Below are 21441 nucleotides of genomic sequence, written 5' to 3'. Positions count from 1 at the left end.
ACGGAGAGGGGGCGCTCTATCATGGTTGGATTGCCCCCTGAATCTCTGCCTCATGTTGGAGGGTTCACTATCTCGAGTTGGGATTACTGTCTGTACCTGCAACTTTCTGACCGTATGCCCTCTGATCTTTCTGCTGTTTTCAGGAAGCCCTGTCGGTTGTGAGTGACGATCAGTCCCTGTTTGACACCTCGTACGTGGCTGCACATCTCCCCAAAGCGGATATGACGGCTTCAGCTGCAGCCGACTATGGACAAACGCACAAAATCAATCCCTTGCCTCAACAAGAATGGATCAACCAGCCCGTCAGGGTTCATATCAAGAGGGAATACGACCATATTAACGGGTCCAGGTAACATCGGATCAGACAGCCTTTTCCAACAAAAGCAGATCCCACAGGCAGAGCGGGGCCATCAAACTGTCCATCTCCTGAATTCATCTCCACTCAACATGTGGTAATGTCCCACTGCCTCATTCGCCCAATATCATTTCTTAAGTACACACCACCCAAGAGTGTTTGTGTCAACTAAGCATACACTCACATGAAATTTACTTCAATTTGTAACAGAAAATTGCGTATGAATTCTCCCATTGTATTTCTAACAAGCTTGCACATAATATGTTTGCATGTGATTACACATTTATTGTAGAGAACAAACTCTACTAGACTTACAACCGGATCCGTACAGTCCCCAGCTGTATGGCGTGGTTCTGTTGGGAGGGCTGTGGGATTGGATTATGATCTGCTCATTGGGCTCCCAAAGAGACGGGTCGCTTCTCCGTCAGTAAACATAGAGGGCCTTGCGAGAAAACAAAACAGCAAGGCTAAGATGTCACCGCATCTTAACTTCTGTGTAAAATGCGTCATTTATTGCGGGGATTAGTCCATCTCTCGCTCTCTTGAAAAGCTTAGGGTGGGCCTTTCACACAACTGAGTGGATTTTTCAGCCACTTTCCAGATCGAGAGACACACGGAGACCAAACCGGGTGAGGAGAACCGGGTGGCAGTGAGCCCGTTGGGTCTCCATGTGCGTCTCGATCTGTAAACTGGTCCAAAACTTTCGTCAGCTTTTATTGATTCCAGATCTTTTAGAAAATGAAATTCAAATCCTCAAATTGCAATGGGCAATTTGAACACACGTTCTCTAGATTCCTAGCCCAGTAATATAAACAGTCCCTACATTACTGTGTCCCGCCTCTGTAGGGCTGCACTCAGACATGTTAAAATCTCTGCCACATCTTGTCTCTTTTTGCTCTTTATTCCTCACTTTGCCTCCCTTCTCTTTGTCATCAGTCTCTGTTGAACATTGGGTTACGTGCATGGGCCTGTGAAGTTGATTTTTTTTAGCCGAATACAACCAGTTTTTCATTTGGGTTATGGGGGGGGGGGGGCATGAAAATTAAACGAAATCGATCCTTAGGAAATTTCATTCACATCTAACGCATGCAGGAAATCTTACCCGTTTTCCTCTTATCGATGTTGTATTATATTCATTTAAACAATGGGATAATCTACTGTTGACCGCTGTATGCACACACAGATGTAATTAAAGTGAGTCACAAACCCTGGGAACAACTGCCCACATTTTCAGAGGAAGTTCGTTCAGGGCGCTTGGTTGTACAGCGACCTGAGGATGTGAACGAATACGGAGAGCGAACTGCGGCACCTGTGTCGCTTTGTACCTTCCTGGCTCTGACATCTGTCTCCTTCTTCATCCCTGACAGGGACTCACCTGTAGACTGCAGCGTGGCCAAGTGCAATAAGCTGGTCAGTGGCACCGACACCAACCCCATGAGTTACGGCAACTACATGGACGAGAAGAACGGGCCACCGCCGCCTAACATGACCACCAACGAGCGGAGAGTGATCGTGCCGGCAGGTAACTACAGGGAAGGTAGCAAAGGTAGTCTCTCAGGCCAGATGGAGGCCTTCCCATCAATGGAGGTCTCTCAGAAGCTCCCTGCCCCCCTCCCCACCTTGCTCTCCTCCCCCCGCGTGCCCCCGTCTCAGTTTTGCTTTAATTACACCAAGGTGAAATATCAGTGATAAGACTCGACCACATCTCTATAGCTCACTGATTTTGATCCAATTATGCACTCAATTTCCATTACCAGAAATTAGCCGACTGGCTCGCATACATCTGGATTGAGTCAAGCGGCTGGTGGGAGCTAAGCTTCAGTATTAACTGCGTACAGAATCGGCACTGTCCCTTTAACGAGAACAACGTGTGGATTGGAGAGTTTAGTGTTGTGCAGTCGGTGCGGTTTGTGCAGGATTCTGGATGAGTTCTTTAAATGGCTGGTGTTTCGCAGATCCGACTCTTTGGAGCCAGGAACACGTCAGACAGTGGCTGGAGTGGGCCATCAAGGAATACGGGCTTTTGGAGATCGACACGGCCCTCTTTCACAACACGGACGGCAAGGAGCTCTGTAAAATGAACAAGGAAGACTTTCTCCGCCTGACCTCCCTCTACAATGCTGAAGTCCTGCTCTCACACCTAAATTACCTCAGGGAAAGTAAGTGTGGTTCCAGCTCTCACCATCAGCCTAACTAGAAGTGTCAGTGAGTCAGTGCTGCTTGTGTCGGTGTTATGAGTATCAAGATCCCACTGAAAGTGGTGGTAACTTATCCTGGATCTCATCAGTTGCAGTCAGAGTGTAATCGAGCAAGTCTTTTGTTGCCAATAGTTTACAAAATGATTGTATTCAACGAATTAGAAAGAAGGAAGCATTTCACGGACACGTCTTGTGTGGGCTCGTTCTGAAATGTCTGTAGCTTTCAAATGTGATGTTTTGCTAATGTCAGTACACGTTGCAAAATGTATTGAAGCTCGTGTCTGTGGATAAACCAATGGGTTTCGGTCTCATTCAGAAATTGAATCCTGGGATTATTGGACACTGTGGCGGCAGGGGGTACTATATATTTATTTCTTGGCCGTAAACCTGGATGCGTTTTTGTTCAAGACCAGGTGTGGGGTTCCAGATACATCCAGTTTCATTGTTGCAATTTTTAAAATACGCAGCTTTTTATTTCCATCTGATTTATGAGGAACAGGGAGAAATTGATTACAACAACCGCTGGACTGTTAGATTTCTGTTCCAATAAGATAAACTAAAACAGCGCGGGCAAGAATTTCAGAAGTGCCGTTTATTTCTAAGGTGTCGCCGCTGTTAGCATGTGCGTTACACCCAGAGTAAGTTGATGTATAAAGTGATAAATGTCTATTATAAAACTGGCAATTTCTTTCAGTTAAATGCGATATCACAATTATAATTAGACGACTGGATTAGGGAATAACTTGATTCGTTATCCCGAGTCTTTGCAGACCCTTTTTCTGTAATAAACACGCCTCTCAAAGTCAGTCTCTTCCCGCTTACAGAGACCGTTCTGCCCATCGATTCTCCTTGCGGTTCAACTTGCTGACGGCTGACCCCTTATCTCGACACCCCACTTCCGTTCTCTCCCCATCCACCCCTACCGTGTAAAAAGACTTTTTATCCATTACTTAAGATGCCGAAATATCGAATATTGTATACTGTTTCTAGAAGTAAAGGATGTGGGTGGGGAGTAGTGCAAGCTCAGATTGCCAGGCAGTACCATTTGATTTGATTTATTAGTGTCACATGGACCTAGGTAACAGTGAAAAGGTGTTGTTTGGGTGCAGTACAGGCAGATCGTGTCATACAAAGTGCATCAGGGTAACGGAACAGAGCGAACATTTCCCGGTTCAACGCCTCAAGTTGGTTTCAGTAAATCGGAACTGTGTCAAGACAGCAGTCTCGGGGCGATTAGCGAATGAATTGGTTCCGTAATCTTTTGAGCGAACTGGCTGCAAGGATTTTGAAAACGCGGCTGATTTCAGTGTGGCTGGTGCTTTCTGCAAAGAATCGAACTCGAACAAAAGGGGCAGTTGTCCGGAGGTTGGTTTCAGTGGAGTTGGAACTGGCATTCATGGAATGAAAAGGGGGCAGGTTAGATTAGCTTCGATATTCTCGAGCTCCATCGTATGTATGTTATATATATATAATACATAATATGTATATATACATAAAATCCTGCTTGATTTTAGTTGGGCCTTCACTAGTCACTCTGGCTGCCCACTCTCTCCGTGCTGTAACTCCCTGGCCCACACAGTATAAGGTTATTGCCGACATGTGGTTAGTGTGTGAGCGCAGTGGGGCGTCATTCTGACCTGTACAATTCGATCCCAATGGATCTCACTCCATTTGTTGAGTTCGGGATGTTCTGGGGCTGAATCCACCTGAGCTTAAAACTCGACTTTTGAGTTTTGAAACGAGCACCACCAAAGGGAGAACCGATTCAACTCCAGGTGTGGAATATTCCTGTAAAGAGTGGGTTCCATTGTTGGTTCTGGCCGGATGGCACCCTCCCTGTGTGGGAGAGAGATGACCCAGCATTGCTGACTGAGGTTGCGAGTCGGCCGCTTGCTTAAAGGCATCTTGGGTCCGATTGTCCTGTAAAAGACTGTGCAGCGTCAGCTTGTTCTCCATATCAGACCGTGGAAACTTTATAACGATTAGCTTTGCGGGCTGGGGCTTTCTAATCGAACCGCAGCCCGTGATGTTGGGAATCGACATCACCTGAGGGCAGCCGGGTTGGAGATTCGTAAACCTTCCGGTCCTGTTCAGAAGAACTCTGAGCTGAACCGCTCTGCAGCGAGGCCTCCGCACTGAGGTTTGTCCCTGAGTCAATATCCCGTCCTTCTCAAGGTCTCTATAACGTTTGAAAACAAAACGTTTTTGGAGCTTTGGGATGTTTAAGATGTGAAATGTCTCTGACAAAATGGCTTGCCACGTAACTCCGGTTGCACGATGGCCCCCTTTAATATCACACTGGGGCAAGAGACAAGGGAGCAGAGATTAACGCCCGAATAATCGTAGGCATTTTCAAACTAAACCCAGATTTACTGAAATGCGTTTGGATTTTATTAACTGTTTAACCAGCGGACGAGGCAATTTTTTGGTTTAAGAAGGTTAATAAAACTACAAAACTTCCTTTCCCTATCCTCCTCCCCGCTCCAACACACAGAGCTATCAAACATACACAAGCAGGGAAACACCATTTATAATTGTACAAATTCGCACATGAACGCGCACTCTCATGGCGTTGATTAATCCCATTAAAGCGGCATTTAACATCTATCCCAATGAAATCTTCGAAATTATTGCAGAGGTTAAGGACAGAATGACATCGTAAATCCGTACAAAACCTTGCAAAATGTTAAACCAACATAAAACAACGATTTGAACCGCTTTACAAATATGATTCAAATATTCAGACGAACATTCAATGTCAGAAATTTGTTCCTAATTGTAACCCACGTTACAGACTCTCGGTTAGCTGACTGCATATAATTTAATCGATGCATCAGATTATTTGTAAAATTCCCAGTTCCTGTTTCCCTGCTCGATGTTTTAACCTTATTCTGGCTGCTTAAACAAAACTTGGCGTCTTCTGTCCTGCTCCCGTAGCAGATTTCATTGCAATTTTAAGTGTAATATGAAATTTATTAATCTGAGAAATACTGAGAACCCCCCAGCTTTGCCGCCCTGTCTATCTTTGCAAAATATGGACTGGGATAATGTGCTGTGAACGGCAGGGAAGCAGAGGAGACAAGAGGAATGGGTGGGAGGGAAAATAATAAAGTAATAACAGGATTTCACTGAGGCTTTCAGGGTCACGGTCTGTTTCGGGCTTTTACTCCGGCCTTCTAGCTGAACATGAATGAGGGGGATAAAGGTTGCATAACAGAGTTGCAGCCTGCACGCACACACAGGGGATGCTGCCTGCGTTGTACGGAAACGATCTCACATATACAGTCCACATATTCTTCTTAAGCACTGCCTGTGCCTCAAACAGTTACAGGTCCACACTAACACTCCTTAACTCCAGTCTTTGGTTCTATTAATAAATGAAAGGCTGCTGTTTCTGCCAAACTGTGTCTCAGGTGTCCCAGTGTATAAGCGACTTTAAGTGAGACCAGCTGCTTACCCTCTCCTTTGTATTCACTGTAAAGGTAACTGTGTTTGGCGTTATTACTGGTGCCCCACGTTGGCTAAAGGCATTGACTCACGTCGATCCCTGAGGCAGAGTATTCATAAATTACAATGAAATCCCGTGCTTTTCGGGATTAAATATTTGCTGAAATGATACTTGATCTGAGGGTGAGAATTTGGCCTTTAATCCATGCAATTTCCTAATATATAAATAAAACAAAGTACTGCTCACACTGGAGATCTGAATCCCAAAACAGAAATAGCTGGAAAACCTTTCCAGTTCGAGCAGTATTGGTGGAGAGAGAGAGAAAAAAGTTAACATTTGGAGTCCAGTGACTCTTCTTCAGAATTGATAGCAGCTGGATGAGGTTGGGTATTCATACTGATGATGGTGATGGGTAGGGAAGGGGGTGAGTAGAATACATGGAGACGGTGCCCACAGGAGAAAATGAGGAGAGGCAAACAAAGGGGTTGCTGGTGATAAACTGGGAGGGAGGGAAACACTGAATGGGTGCCAATGAGAATGTGGGTGGTTGGAAATGGGTTAGTTCTGCTGGAACCCCCCCCCCCCCACTTTTGGCATGGGACCCACAGCAACGAGGGAAAGGCAATGAATAGAGGGCAGAGTGTGCACATTCAGAAATGGTTAAATTCAATATTGAGTTCTGAAAATTGCAAGATACCTAAGCGAAAAATTAACTGTTGTTCCTCCAGCTCATGTTGAGCTTTGCTGGAGCACTCCATTTATCTGGAGAAGCTCAATAGGTCTGGCAACATCTGTGAAGAGAAATCAGAGTTAATACTTCAGGTCTGATGATCCTTCCTTAATTCTGATCTCACATCACAGATGCTACCAGACTTACAGAACTTTTCCAGCAATTTCTGCTTTTGTTTCTGATTTACAGCATCTGCAGTTATAGAGACATAGAGATATACAGCATGAGAACAGACCCTTCGGTCCAATTCACCCATGCCAGCCAGGTATCCTAAATAAATCTAGTCCCATTTAGCATAATTTGACCCATATCCCTCTAAATCGTCCTATTCATATACCCATCCACTTCCTCTGACAGCTCATGCCATACACACACCTCCCTCTGCATGGAAGAAGTTACTCATTAGGTCTCTTTTCCCCTCTCACATTAAGCATTTGCTGTCCAGGTTGGACTCCCCCACCCTGGGGAATGGACCTCCTTTGATTTTCACTCCATTTATGGTAAGTCTCTTGACTTATCATCAGCAATCAGTTTGTTTGCCTTTCCTTTTCTCTCCCTTTCTGAATCTTTGTATTCTATTCTCTCCTTCCCTCACACCACTCCCTGTCATTAGCATAAACACCACCATTTACAGCTGCTATCAGTTCTGAAGAAGGGTCACTGCAGTAACTCTGTTTTTCTCTTGGCGGCACGGTGGCACAGTGGTTAGCACTGCTGCCTCACAGTGCCAGAGACCCGGGTTCAATTCCCGACTCAGGCGACTGACTGTGTAGAGTTTGCATGTTCTCCCCGTGTCTGTGTGGGTTTGCTCCGGTTTCCTCCCACAGTCCAACGATGTGCCGGTCAGGTGAATTGGCCATGCTAAATTGCCCGTAGTGTTAGGTAAAGGGGTAAATGTAGGGGAATGGGTGGGTTGCGCTTCGGCGGGTTGGTATGGACTTGTTGGGCCGAAGGGCCTGTTTCCATACTGTAAGTAATCTAATCTAATAGATGTTGTAAGACTTACTGAGGTTCTCCAATACTTATTGCTTTCATTTACAGTTGTTCCTGTGAGAAGTAGCTGGGATATGGTGTTAGGTTTCAGTTTACAGGTATTTAATATGATTGCAAATGGATGAACCTCTCTGTTTAATCCCAGATTACTTCCCTGATAAACCTTAAAAGTCTCCACGGGTCTTCTGGGACAATTCCTTTTCAACTGCGTTCCCTAACCTGAAGGCTCTTTACCCTTACATCACAAAAAGGCTCAGCAAATATCATACTATCATCAATAGTCTCCATTGTAGTATGAAATATTTAAGTAAAAATCATTACTGTATAATCATACACTTATGAGAAGATCTAAGGTAAAAACACTGGGCCAGCCAATTCCTTAGGGTTCCAAGTAGGAGCTCTACTCAATAGAAAGAGCGTATTCCCTTTAAAACATAAAAAAGAAGCTCAGAAGAAAGAGGTTAATTCAGCAGGCCAGGATCTTAACTTTTCACATCTGGTGCTGTTAACAATATTATTCTGCTTGTTTTTATTGAAAGTGTAATACAACAGAGGCTACTGTTTGGTTGGTTGATTTAATTTAAAGTGGTAGAGATTTTATAAAATTATTTTAATCAAAAAGTTAGGTATGGTATTGTTCAATTCAAAATGCGTCATAGAAGTATGTGGAATATTGAACCACAGAAATATGTCATTGAGGCAAAGCAGATCTGAGCCAAAGGTTTTGCTGCACAGCTGCTTCTTCCACTTCACCTCACCCTGACATCATATCCTTATATTTCATTTAGCTCTCATGAATTTCCTTAGTTCCTCCTTGCCATCACCAGGAAATGTTTTTGTTTACCTGGACATGATGTTCTTGCGATAAATATAACATGGTTATTGGGTGCTCCTTTCTCTCCCACAGAAAGACCTGCTTCTCTCAGTAAATTCTTATCCTCTAAACTGATGGCAGCTCCCAACCTCAAATCCATTTTGGAATGAAACTTATTACCGCCCGCACACTACAGCTCTTCCACAACTCCTCCTCACTTCAGCCATGCCAAATTTCCCTGGTAGTTGTTGACTCACATACTGTTTTAGATCCATTTTCAAAATCTGACAGAAAATATCCCAAAATCCTTTGGCTTTGACTCTCTCATGTACTTATCCTTCTAAGTCCACATATAGTTTAACACACAGTATAGTTCAATCATACTTCCATATTAGAAATATTTCAAATTATTAAATGAAGTGTAGATCAATACTCACACACCCATTGATTTTTTAGTACAAGGCATTATTGGGCGACAAATATTTATTGTAAGAGTATATAATACCTTATAAATTGCCACTGAATAAAGGAATTCCTACAATGTGGAGGCAGGCCATTCAGCTCATTGTGTCCACATTGACTCTCCGATAAGCATCCCACCCAGACCCATCCTCTACCATATCCCTGTAAGCCTGCATTTTTTCCATGGCCAATTCACCTAACATGCACATCTTTGGAAGAAAAGTATATAATTGATAAAGGAATGTCATGGTCATGAGGGCAACAAGAAAGTAGATTTCATTGTTTCAATGAGCTACTGAGGGCATGATGGTCTGAATGGTCTTTTCACATGCTGGCATGTACATTGTGATTGTTGTGTTATTGGTCAGTGAATATTTTGTTCCTTAAGTGTTAAAACCTTTTGTCTTTTTAAATAATTATTTCCCCACTTTGTTATTCATCATCACATTCCATTTTGCCTCCATTACGTTGCAAGTGAAAAAAAAGGCAACCTTATTCTCTTAAAATAAATTTTTCAACAAATGATTACCAAGATGTGTCAATACTATTCCATTTTATAGACTGCAAACTAACATAGAAAAGATAATGAACATGTTGAAAGTTGACAGATCATGAAATTAAAATGCTATTTTTCAATCCCACTTTTCAATTGAAACAATTAATTCCCAATTTGAGGCTGATGCTGTCTAACCAAAAATCTTACTATACAATTCCAAGTAGCTAAGGTATGGCTCCATGAACACAGCCATTATAAACTAGGCCTCTGACCTGTCACCAGCCATGAACCTCCATACTTCATTCTATCTGGTATCACTTTCATCAGTTTGTCACTTGGTCTCAAATCTACTCACCAGCTTGCATTTATTGAATCCATTCTCCTCCCCATATAAAATTCACTTTAGTCCACTCAGTGGTTCAGAGGAGGTTTATCACACTGATTCCAGGAAAGAATCGGTTGTCTTCTGAGGATAAGGTGGACAGGCTTGTCATATTTAGGCTTGTTCCTGAAGTTTAGAAGAATGAGGAGGGAGTTGTTTGAAGTGTGTAAAATTCTGAATGGTCTTAAGAAAGTGAATATGGAAAGGATGTTTGTTTTCTTCTAGGTTAGTACAGAAAGAGTTTTAAAATTAAGGATTGTCCTTTTGGACAAAGGCAAGAAGCTTTTCTCTCAGAAGGCTGTGTGATTCTGAAACTCTCTGTCTCAGATGATGGTGGAAGTGGAGTCATTGAATATTTTTGAGGAGTAGGTAGTTAGATTCTTGTTAAGCAAGGGAATGGGGGTTATTGGAGGTAGATTGGAATATGGAATTCGTAAAGCAAATAGACCAACCATGATGATATTAAATAATGGAGCAGGCTTGAGGGATCAAATGATCAATTCCTACTCTTATTTTATATCTTCCTATGTACTCTTGGCCTGACATTCCCCTTCTATTGACCATTTTGTGGTTGAACTTTGAGCTATTCAATGGTCTTAACTCTCTGCTGTTCATGGCTGCAACATGAGATTGTTGAAAAGAAACACATTGGAGTGTGGATGAGACATGCAAGTTGCTTGACTAAAATGTTTGAGCGATTCAATTCCAAATTATGCAATTTAAAGAGTGGAAGAATCAGGATCAGAGCCTTTCTATAAAGTAGAAAGGATATTAAGGGTTACAAACTAAATTCTAAATACAAATCGATATGGAAACCAAACCACTAACTCAGAATATTTTAAACCATTTTGAAGCTCTGGTTCAAATTTTACAATTATTTTTCATATTACCAAAGGTCAAATTTAATTATTCGTGTTTGTATTTTCATGTTTTGTCCTGGGTTAGACTTTCAATCTGATACCTCCTCCATTGCAAACACTCCATACGTCATCTTCATGTGTCGCCCGCCTTTGCCTTTCCCTCAACTCATCTGAAATTCTCATTCATGCCTTTGTTATGTTTAGAGTTTACTATTCCAGTGTTCTGGCTAGTATCATCACTGTGTATACTACATAAACTGTATGTTATCCAAAATTCTACCTCTTGTATCTTAACTGGTGTCAAGTTCACTTTGCCCTTCACTATTGTTCTTGCTGACCTATAACTGTTGCCAGTCCAGCAACACTTAAATTTTAACATTTTCTCCTGGTTTTCAATTCCCTCTGCAGTACTGCTAGGAAGTTTTGCCATTCTGTGGGTAGCACTATGCCTTTGAATTAAAGGCTATGAGTTCACCTTCTATTCCAGGACCTGTTGGGAATGGATGAAATGTTGTACTTTGGTTGAACAGGTTTTCCAACACTTGTTACTATTTTTTCTGAAATTATCAGACTGCTTGGCCACCATCCAGAACTGGATAAACATAAATTTCCTTCAGTAAAACACTAAGAAAATCAAAACTATTGTCTTTTCTCCATGCTACAAGCTGCTCTTTAGTCACTGACTTTATTTCTGTCCTTGACAATTTTCTGAGCCTAAACCAGACTATTAAAAACCTTCAATTTATAAATTAGCCTCTGACCACATATCCACAGCATTGCTAACACTGCATATTTTCACCTTTGTAACATCCTTACAATCCGACCTTATCAGCTTGTCAGAATCCCTCCACCATTGTTATTACTTCTGAACATGACTATCTCAGTGCAATCCTTCCACATTCTATCCTTCCTAAAATTGATATCACTCCACATTCTGCTGTCTATATTCTTACTTCCATGAAATCTCATTCACCTATCACCTCTGTGGTCACAGATTAACCAATCCCTCAACACTCTCTCCTTTGTTTCCAAATCCTTTTGTGCCTTCAACACGTTCTGTTGTGGTCATCTCCTCCAGCCTCACAGGCCTTCAAGACAGCTGTGTTCCTTTAATTCAGTCCAAAAACTCTTTACTTCTCTTTTCAACCAAGCTTTTAATCATTTGCCAAAAAATCTACACCTGTGAATGAGTGTTATGACACACTTAAGATCATAATACATAGGAGCAGAAATTAGGCCATTCTGCCCATCAAGTCTGCGCTGCCGTTCAATCATGGCTGATAAGTTTCTCAACGCCATTGTCCCGCTTTCTCTCCATAACCCTGAATGCCCTTGATAATCAAGAACCTCTCTATCTCAGTCTTCAGTTTACTCAATGACCTGGCCTCTACAGCCTTCTGTGGCAGTGAATTACACTTAGGATCTTTTATTACATTAAGGATACTCTATAAATGGATACTATTTAAATTGTTGTTTCGAACAGAGTTTCTTAGAAAGTCTCCTGGTGTGCTTCAAAAGTCCTCTTCAAACATCCAATAAGAAGTGAACACCAAAATGTGACACCTTTTAAGCAGTCGTCTGAATTCTTTGCAATGACGTGTTTATTCTTGGTCAGCTAATTGCTATTTTCAGATGTCATTAAATGAAGTGTTTTGGGAGCTGGTTCTTTAAGAAGTGTCTGTAAGCATTTCAATTATCTACCAGTCTTTTAATGAATCTCTCGGATTGGTGCTGGCTTGAATTCTTTTACAATGATGGCACAAAAGGGTCTTGCACTGAAAATAGAGTAACCCTTCATTGCAGCCCAAGGTGCCACCTCTTCCTTTTTGATTTAGCGTTATTGTCATGTGCACTCATTCCAGAAGTACCGGGGTACAGTGAAAAGTGTACAATGTCGTCACATTATGTACGAAGATAGCTAGGTGCAAAACTTAGTTTCAAGTAGTAACATAGAGAAACCAAGCTGTAAGTAAAGCATTATCATTGTTTTTGATACAAGCAGATAAATAACCAAATAAAGATTCTTTTCAACTATTGTTGTATAGAATTGATGAGTGTAGTACTGGCAGATACACTTCCTGATTTTTATTTATTGGTGCCTAAAGTATTTGGCCAAAATGGCCTTTATAATTTCTTAGTACATTGCTTATGGTTCATTGCAGGTTATGGTCCAATTCAGTGTGTGTTCTAAATGGGGACAAATATAAATCAGAGGTAGCAAGAGACTTGGGATTTATAAAGTATTTTGTTAGAGATGCTCTCAGAGATAATGCAATAAGTGTGTGTTTTTAATGCAAAAATAATAGATTAGATCGACTGGAAAGTAAATTAATATGTTCAGGAGGGCAGGGAATTCAGGGCCAGCATTACATCAGGACTGAGGCATACCTTATGAGAAAAAAAGAGAAATTGCTGGAAAATGTCAGCAGGTCTGGCAGCATCTGTGAAGAGAAATCAGAGTTAATGTTTCGGGTTGAGTTCAGAGGAACGGTCACTCGACCGGAAACCCTAATTCTGATTTCTCTTCACAGATGCTGCCAGACCTGCTGAGCTTTTCCAGCAGTTTTTGTTTTTGTTTCTGATTTACAGCATCCACAATTCTTTTGGTTTTTATTCGGCATATCTTATAAGTGTATTTTTTAAAATTTAGCAAGGTCTCTGCCAACTAAATGGTACATGTCTCTACATCACCTCATGAGCTACAGGGCAGGGAAGGGGCTGAAACAAACAAAAAGGGTCTCTGGACTGAAAATACTAACTGTGTTTTCTCTCCGCAGATGCTTTCAGACCTGTTGAGTTTCTCTAGCATTTTCTGTTTTTGTTTGTTTCAGATGGCCAACATCCACAGTTCTTACTTTTATTACGGAAGGGGCAGACTTACCCAAAGTTGCTCAGAACAACTTTCCCCCTTTTTGGTAGCCTGCTGATAGTCTACTTAGTGCACTCTACTTAGTGCATGACCACTTGGAAGCAACTTTACAAAGGATGTTTTCAAAATGCTGTGAACCGAGTGCATTCTAATGAAAAAAAAACACAAAGCCAAATCAATAAACAGAAGGTCAGATTGATAAATAAATGAACCATGGACTTGAAAGAATTTTCTTTTCAGACATTTCGATTTTATGTATTGATTTATGAACACGTGAGTCACACTCCCCCTTCTGGTCAAATGTAGGAGTTAGATTGGAAAATCCACAACAGGGAATTCAGACTTCATGTCTTGAAGCCATTTTACCATCCACTGGGAAGTGAGTCTAGACAAACTGAATCTTCCATCTGCAGCAGGCAAGTATTCATATTTGGAACTGAAGCAGTGGGTGAGGCACATTTAATCTCTGGATTGTTCCATTCACAGATTTTAATGCTCTGTAAGTATTCCAGATACAGCCCAGCAGACTCCCTATGTTTCACCTTTACTCCATGTAGCTCACTTCCAGACAATCAGTCCAAAGTAGCATTGGTCAGTGTCTGGTTTCTTACCCGTGGTTGCTGTGTGATTTAGGTTGAAAATTAGGATGTCACAGTGAACTACATAAGAAAAATATTTTTAAAAACTGTAGTGTGTGAACAAAGAATTACACTTTAACTGAATGTATTGTCAGTTAGATTCCCAAGACCCTGAAACATTGACATCATATGAAACAAAGCCCATTCCAGCCAGAACTATAACTCCACTGCATAAATAACTCTTCATTGTGATTGTAATAGACTAACAGAAGAGTTGAATCTCGTGACTTTTGTAATAGATTCTAATCCTCCTGCAACTGAATTAACTGTAAATGATGCATCGTGGAGGTGTAATGATGTGCAGGGAACTGTGAGGATCTCAGTTTTACATGGAGTTTCTGACAGTTTTAGCCTTAGGAGTGTTTGATATATTATGGCTGTCCACTAGGGCAAGGTGATGATGAACAAAACAACATTTCTCTACAGTATAAATTCAAGAGTGGATAGAGGAGCAAATGCGTCTGTTGACCATGTTTGGTGATTAGTTTTGTCAGTTGGATTTTGCATTAGGTGGGATCAAGCAGACCAGCTATGTTAGGTGATAGCAGAAATGATGTTTGGTTCTCTGTGTCGTGATAGTAACAGTTATTGTGATCTTTTCAGAACTTCAGTTCAGGAGAACATAGTTTTCTTTGTTTATGAAATGATGCATTTATTTTAACGTTCTTTTATTGTGGGGAAGGACATGTTAAAACATTTTGGGTGGGTATGTGTGTCTGTCATTCCTATGTGTTTATGATGAAATATTATTATGAAATAAGATAGAAATATTGAAAGCATACAAAATAAGAGCAGGAGTAGATCATGTCGCTCTTTGGGCCTGTTTTGTCATTATTAGCATCAAAGGTGAGCATCCAACTCAGTTCCCTGGTTGCCTTTTCTCCCAATACACTTTGATCCCTTTTGCCCTAAATATTATATCAAACTCATTCTTGAAAATATTCAATGTTTTGGTCCCAATGTTCTGTGGTAGAGAATTCACAGGGTCATCACTCTCAGGGTGAAGAAATTTCTCCTCAGCTCAGTTCTAAATTATCTACACCTTATCCTTAACCTGGTTCTGATTTCCTGAGTCATTGTGATCCCTCTTCCTGTGTTTACCCTGTCTAATCCTGCTAGAATGTTATATATTTATGTGAGATTATGCCTCATCCTTCTCATCTTGAATGAGTATAATCTTAACTGATCCTGTCTCTTTTCGTACGTCAGTCCTGCCATCCCAGAAATCAATCTGGTAAACCTTGTTACACTCTTTCCAAAGCCAAAATATCCTTTCTCAGATAAGGAGACCAAAACTGCACATAATAGTCCAGGTATGATCTCAATAAGGCCCTGTACAATTGCAGCAAGACATCCTTGCTCCAGTATTCGAATCCTCTCACTATGAAGACCATGTACCATTTGCCTTCTTCATTGCCTACTTCACCAGAATGCTTAACTGGTGATTAAGGACACCCAGGTATCCTCTTTTCCAGATTTATGATGATTCAAATAATAATCCAGCTTCTGATTTTATTACCAAAGTGAATAATTTAATATTAACCTGCTCAGTGCAAATTAATTGACCCAGTGGTAACTCTCATATTGGCTGTGTTCCCATTTTAACTCGTATAAGAAAAAGTATCCTAATTTTATCATACTCTGTAATACTCAGTAAGCCTGATTTACAAAGAAACAATTTAGTTCAAAAAATAAATAAGACACTTGTTTGGGATTTGAGAGGTAGGGATTGTTTAAATTGGTGTAAACAGGTTTCTTTCTTGGAGTGGTAATTTGTCAGATGTTTTTGCTGGACTGATACAACAAGGACATTCAGGTCCAGCCAACATGGAACTGAAAGCGATTTGAATGAAGACTGAACAACAATACAAAGAAATTGAAGAGAAGTCTCTAGCTATATAAAAATCTGTTTGCTAATCAACTTGTTTAGAGATGTTGGGACCCAACTCTGGAACAAGTAGGACTTGAACCTAGGCCTCCTGGCTCAAAGGTAGAGGTACTACTACTGCACTGCACAAGCCTTATGTTTAGACTCATTCATTTCTTTGGTAGTCCTCTCAATTCAGAATTGGAGGATTAGTAGGTTCATGCGATAATCTAGAACAGAATCTATGCTGACAGATTTCCAAAAGGCCTTTGACAGGGTGGGGGGCATGTAAGAGACAGTTAAATAAGATGAGTCATGGTGTTAGGGACAAGTGACTGGCATGGATAGAGGATTGGCTGACCAGCAGAAGGCAGACAGTGCGGATAAAGGGATCTTTTTCAGGATGGCAGCAGGTAACTAATGGAGTTCTGCTGTAATTGGTGTTGGAAGCATAACTATTCACGTTATATGTAATGACCTAGATAAGGGAACTGAAGGCATTGTTGCTCAATTTGCAGATGATGCAAAGATAGGTAGAGAGACAGGTAGTGTTGAGGAAGTGGAGAGTCTGCAGAAGGACCTACAGTGTCTGGCGAGAAGAGTGAGCAAGAAAGTGGCAGATAGAACACAATATGGGAAAGTGTGAGGTTATTCACATTGGTAGGAAGAATAGATGTGTAGACTATTTTCTAAATAGGGAAAGGCTTCGAAATTTGAAGAATAAAATGACTTGGAAGACCTGGTTCAGGATTCCCTTAAGGTTAACATGCAGGTTCAGTCGGCAGTTAAGAAACCAAATGCAATGATAGCATTCATTTCAAGAGGGCTATAATAAAGAGCTGTACTGCTGAGGCTGTTTAAGACTGGCCAGACCATATTTTGAATATTGTGAGCTGCTTGGGTATCTAAGGAAGGATGTGCTGGCATTGGAGAGAGTGCAGAGGGGGTTTACAAGATCCTGGGGACAAAGGGCTTGTCAAAGAAAGAGTGGTTGAGACCTTCAGAAAGATTGGGAACAGGGTGAGACCAGTCTCATTGAAACTTACAGAACACTGAGAGGCCTGAATAGACTGGATGTGAAGAAGATGTGTCCACTTGTAGGAGACACTAAGACCCAGGGGCCCAGCCTCAGACTGAAGTGATGACCCTTGAGAACTGAGATGAGGAGAAAATCAAGGGTTGTGGGGAGAAGGCAGGAGAATGGGGTTGAGGAGCTATAATCAAATATTGAAGCAGACTTGATGGACCAAATGGCCTAATTCTGCTCCTTTATCTTATGGCTTATGGTTTTATAGATTGACAGATCAATGCAAGAAAGTGCTACATTGTTGGAAATGTTGCTTTGCAAATTAAATGCGAAACTCTGCCTCTTTGCTCACATGTCTGTAAAAGGTTCCATACCACTACATGGAGCAAATCATAGAGTTTTTCTAATGGCTCCATTTACAAGGCACCCTTATCCCATATCAGTAAGAGCAATGGGTAGGAAGAGGTTGAAATTGATTCTTGTCAGTGGCAATTACTTGGTTGGATATTAGATCCTCAGCACAGTTCATATAATCAGGGTTTTTCTGGTGCAGTGGTAATATACAAAACCTTTGAGCATGGAAACCTAGGGTTAAGCCTCACTAGTTTCTAAGATGTGTGTCATAACCTCTCTGAACTCATCAGTTCAAACTCACCGTGGGCGACACGGTGGCACAGTGGTTAGCACTGCTGCCTCACAGCGCCAGAGACCCGGGTTCAATTCCCGCCTCAGGCATCTGACTGTGTGTGGAGTTCTCCCTGTGTCTGCATGGGTTTCCTCCGGGTGCTCCGGTTTCCTCCCACAGTCCAAAGATGTGCAGGTCAGGTGAATTGGCCATGCTAAATTGCCCGTAGTATTAGGTAAGGGGTAAATGTAGGGGTATGGGTGGGTTGCGCTTCGGCGGGGCGGTGTGGACTTGTTGGGCCGAAGGGCCTGTTTCCACATTGTAAGTAATCTAATCTAATCTGTAAAAATAATATCTAAACAAATCCTCAGCCCATTCTATGACAGGCAATTTTTTATTTCATTGACTTGAACCAAACAGGCCATGGATCAGTTCTAGAATCCCTACAGTGTGGAAACAAGCCCTTCAGCCCAACAAGTCCACACTGACCTTTCAAAGAGTAACCCACCTAGACCCATTCCCCTACCCTATCACTCTACACTTACCCATGACTTATGCACCTAACATGCACATCCCTGAACACTATGGTAATTTAGCATAGCCAATCCACCTAAACTACACATCTTTGGATAGTGGGAGGAAGCCCCCATAGATATGGGGAGAATGTACAAACTCTACACAGACAGTCGCCTGAGGGTGGAGTCGAACCCAGGTCCCTGGTGCTGTGAGGCAGCAATGCTAACCACTGAGCCACCATGTCACCCAGTTGAGCTGAGTGTGTTTTTATTTATTTCTGATGTCAAAATTTAAACTGAATTCAAAGCCTCAAATGGATCAAATGATGATCAAATAGGTTATTAGTCCTGAATGACGTTATCTCACTACTGTACTCAATTAATGGCCCACACCTGGATCATGGCGCCAAAGTGCAAATTCGGGAGAGAACACCACCTCAGTCAATGTCCCACTGGTCATGAAATCCCACTGGTACTTCTGTCAGACCTATCTGCACAAAAGCCTTTCTACATCTAACCCTGCCAGCTTCCTCATCCTTTCTCTTTCTTTTGTGTATTCTTGTGTATGTTTATTACAGTCTTCCTTATTGTACGTTGATTTATAAATCAAATAAATAGTACAAGATTGCAGCTGTGGCTCAATAGGCATAACTCTTGGTTCTAAGTCAAGTCATAGAGTCATAGAGATGTACAGCATGAAAACAGACCCTTCGGTCCAACCTGTCCATGCTGACCAGACATCCCAACCCAATCCAGTCCCACCTGCCAGCACCCAGGCCATATCCCACCAAACCCCTCCCACTCATACACCCATCCAAATGCTCTCCAAATGTTGCAATTGTATCAGCCTCCACCACTTCCTCCGGCAGCCCACTCCACACACGCACCACCCCACCACGCGAAAAAGCTGCCCCTTAACTTAATAATGTGTGAAACAGGCTATCAATTTGCTATGGACTAATTTTATGAGAATAGACTAACTTCACCCAATAATAGATTGTTTGTATGATATTCCTTTTCTGCAAAATATTTATGGAAGTGACTGTTAAGTGTGTGTTGGATAAGTAATTCCTTGGCTCTGAAGCATTTTGTGACATCTGAAGTAAGTGTGGGATGCTCTATTAATACAGCTTGTTTATTTTCATCTTATAACCATCATTTTTAGGATAACATTGGTTTGCATAAACCATCAAATCATAGGTACATTAGATTTAGTCTCGTAGGTGAGGTATATCATGTTACATTCTTGCCATTGTAATTCTGACTTGACATTTCTAATGCATGTTGATCAGATGAAATTACTTTAATTAATATTTTTGAGGTTTTAAAGAAAGTCAGATATACAGCTTTGTGATTTTATTTTGTCATCTGTTGAAGCACTGATATAATTTTGATCTCTGTCAGCCATTACTCATGTTGTATCAGCTAAGATACTCTTGATTTGCAAACACTGTGAAGTGGTTACTTGGTTGTGGGCTGCCCAGGATTATACTGTTATCAATATTCATTCTGTTGTTTGTTTGTTGTAGATCTTTAATTGACTGGTTGCAATATCTTCCATAGGTAGCTCTCCATTAAGCTATTCCACGTCATCTCACACTGACCAATCAGCACGTCTCCCAGGCAAAGAAGGTTAGTTGAATTCGCTTCATTTAAATATTTTTATTTGTGATTTGGAAATACAGCTGAAACAATCTTCTGGTTATTAAGGAGAATGCAGTATTACTATGTTAAAGATGATGTGCAATGTTTCATCAATGTCCATATGTTGCTTTGTCCAAATAAATTACCAGTTAAAGGAAACTTCAGCAGAGAGTTGAAGGCACATGGCCGCTTCCTTTGTTTCTTCTCATTGTGATTAAGTTATAGATTCACTAGGTTTGATCTTCAACCAAGCACCACAGCAGTTAGCCTGCAAGAGTTAACTCTGAAACCTTTGCATAGTTCTACCCACTGGGAAATAAATGATTATCTCTGGATATAGTTAGTCAGTTCTAGTTGTTGTTTCAGTTGTTCAAGTCAGTTAATTTTGTCTTTACTGTTGACAACCATGTGGTACAAGTAGGCCTGAAAGTTCTTCGGAAGCATTCATATCTCTGAACAAGTGTAATGTTGTTAACCAGCTTAATGTTCCTTAGTTAGCATGTAAGAAGCTACTTCTCATTATTTCAATATGTGTCTCTTCTATCGAACATTGTTTATTTGTTAGTCATTCACCACTTTATACTAGTAAACCCCATGTCGGCAGTAACAAAGAAGATGCATAGCAGAACCAGGTGCCATCTGCGAGCATTTCCGAGAGCAGCTATTACTCCAAGTTGGTGCTGCTGGGACAAGGTTGTCAGTCATCCAATTGACTGGCAACTCTCTAAGTGGGTAGATCTCCTCCCAAGATGGGAGCAGTGCTCCTGCCTTAAAGCAGTTGATACTGCTGCCAGTAGTAAATTACTGTGGAATTATGAGATAGTTCCTCCTTGGGGGGAGGTGGAACGATAACATTTTGTAAAATTAAGTCTATGGAGTCATTATGATACTGAAAAATGTCATTGCACTCATGTCTAGTCAGTACCATTTTCCTGCATGTATCCAATTTCCTTTCAAAATAATTAAACGTCTCCACAATGAAAGAGAGATTGGATTTAAGGGTAGAGAAAAATATGGACAACATGGAAAGAAAAAAAGACAATGATATTTTTAACACTTCCAACAAAAAATCAAAAGGAATGAGACTCCACATTTTCCATTCTACAGAAGTTGAATTGAAATATTATCGATCATGTCTTAAGTGGTCTTTAGACTGAAATGGTCAAGACTTAATTTTCTGCAGTTAACATAGTTTGTATCTATAGTGTAAAAATGCAGCAGCTTCATGAATTCATAGCAAGATACTTTCTTCACTCCAGCAACTTTTGGGTAATCTGAATTAAAATTATAAAGTGCCACAGAAATTCAGCAGGTCTGGCATCAAGTATGGCGAGAGAAAGAGAGTTAGTATTCTGAGTTCAACGTGATTTTTCTGCTTTCTCCAGCACTTTTTGTTCTTATTTCAGATCTCCAGTATCTACAGTACTTTGCTTTTAGTTTCAGATATTTGTGTGTTGCCTCACATCAGCCTTCACCAAAATTTGCTGTGCCATCTTCACATAAACAATAGTGAGACAA

The 21441-nt window shown here is 41.1% G+C and overlaps 1 protein-coding gene across 7 annotated transcripts in view; it reads left to right on the top strand.

Moving 5' to 3' along the window:
• fli1 (Fli-1 proto-oncogene, ETS transcription factor) overlaps nt 1-21441 on the top strand; it is a 79214-nt gene that overhangs the window by 6759 nt on the left and 51014 nt on the right. For 3 of the 7 annotated variants that reach the window (XM_043676917.1, XM_043676923.1, XM_043676919.1), the window contains 4 exons: nt 144-349; nt 1723-1877; nt 2311-2514; nt 19843-19911. In XM_043676917.1, the coding sequence (XP_043532852.1) occupies nt 144-349; nt 1723-1877; nt 2311-2514; nt 19843-19911 (634 nt within the window). Of the gene's footprint in view, nt 1-143; nt 453-1722; nt 1878-2310; nt 2515-19842; nt 19912-21441 lie in introns of all 7 variants that reach the window. The other 4 variants (XM_043676921.1, XM_043676922.1, XM_043676920.1 and 1 more) reach the window with 2 other exon arrangements.

The sequence above is a fragment of the Chiloscyllium plagiosum genome, chromosome 35 (genome assembly GCF_004010195.1).
Source record: "Chiloscyllium plagiosum isolate BGI_BamShark_2017 chromosome 35, ASM401019v2, whole genome shotgun sequence".
Lineage (NCBI taxonomy): Eukaryota > Metazoa > Chordata > Chondrichthyes > Orectolobiformes > Hemiscylliidae > Chiloscyllium > Chiloscyllium plagiosum.
This window is presented reverse-complemented; position numbering and strand designations above follow the sequence as displayed.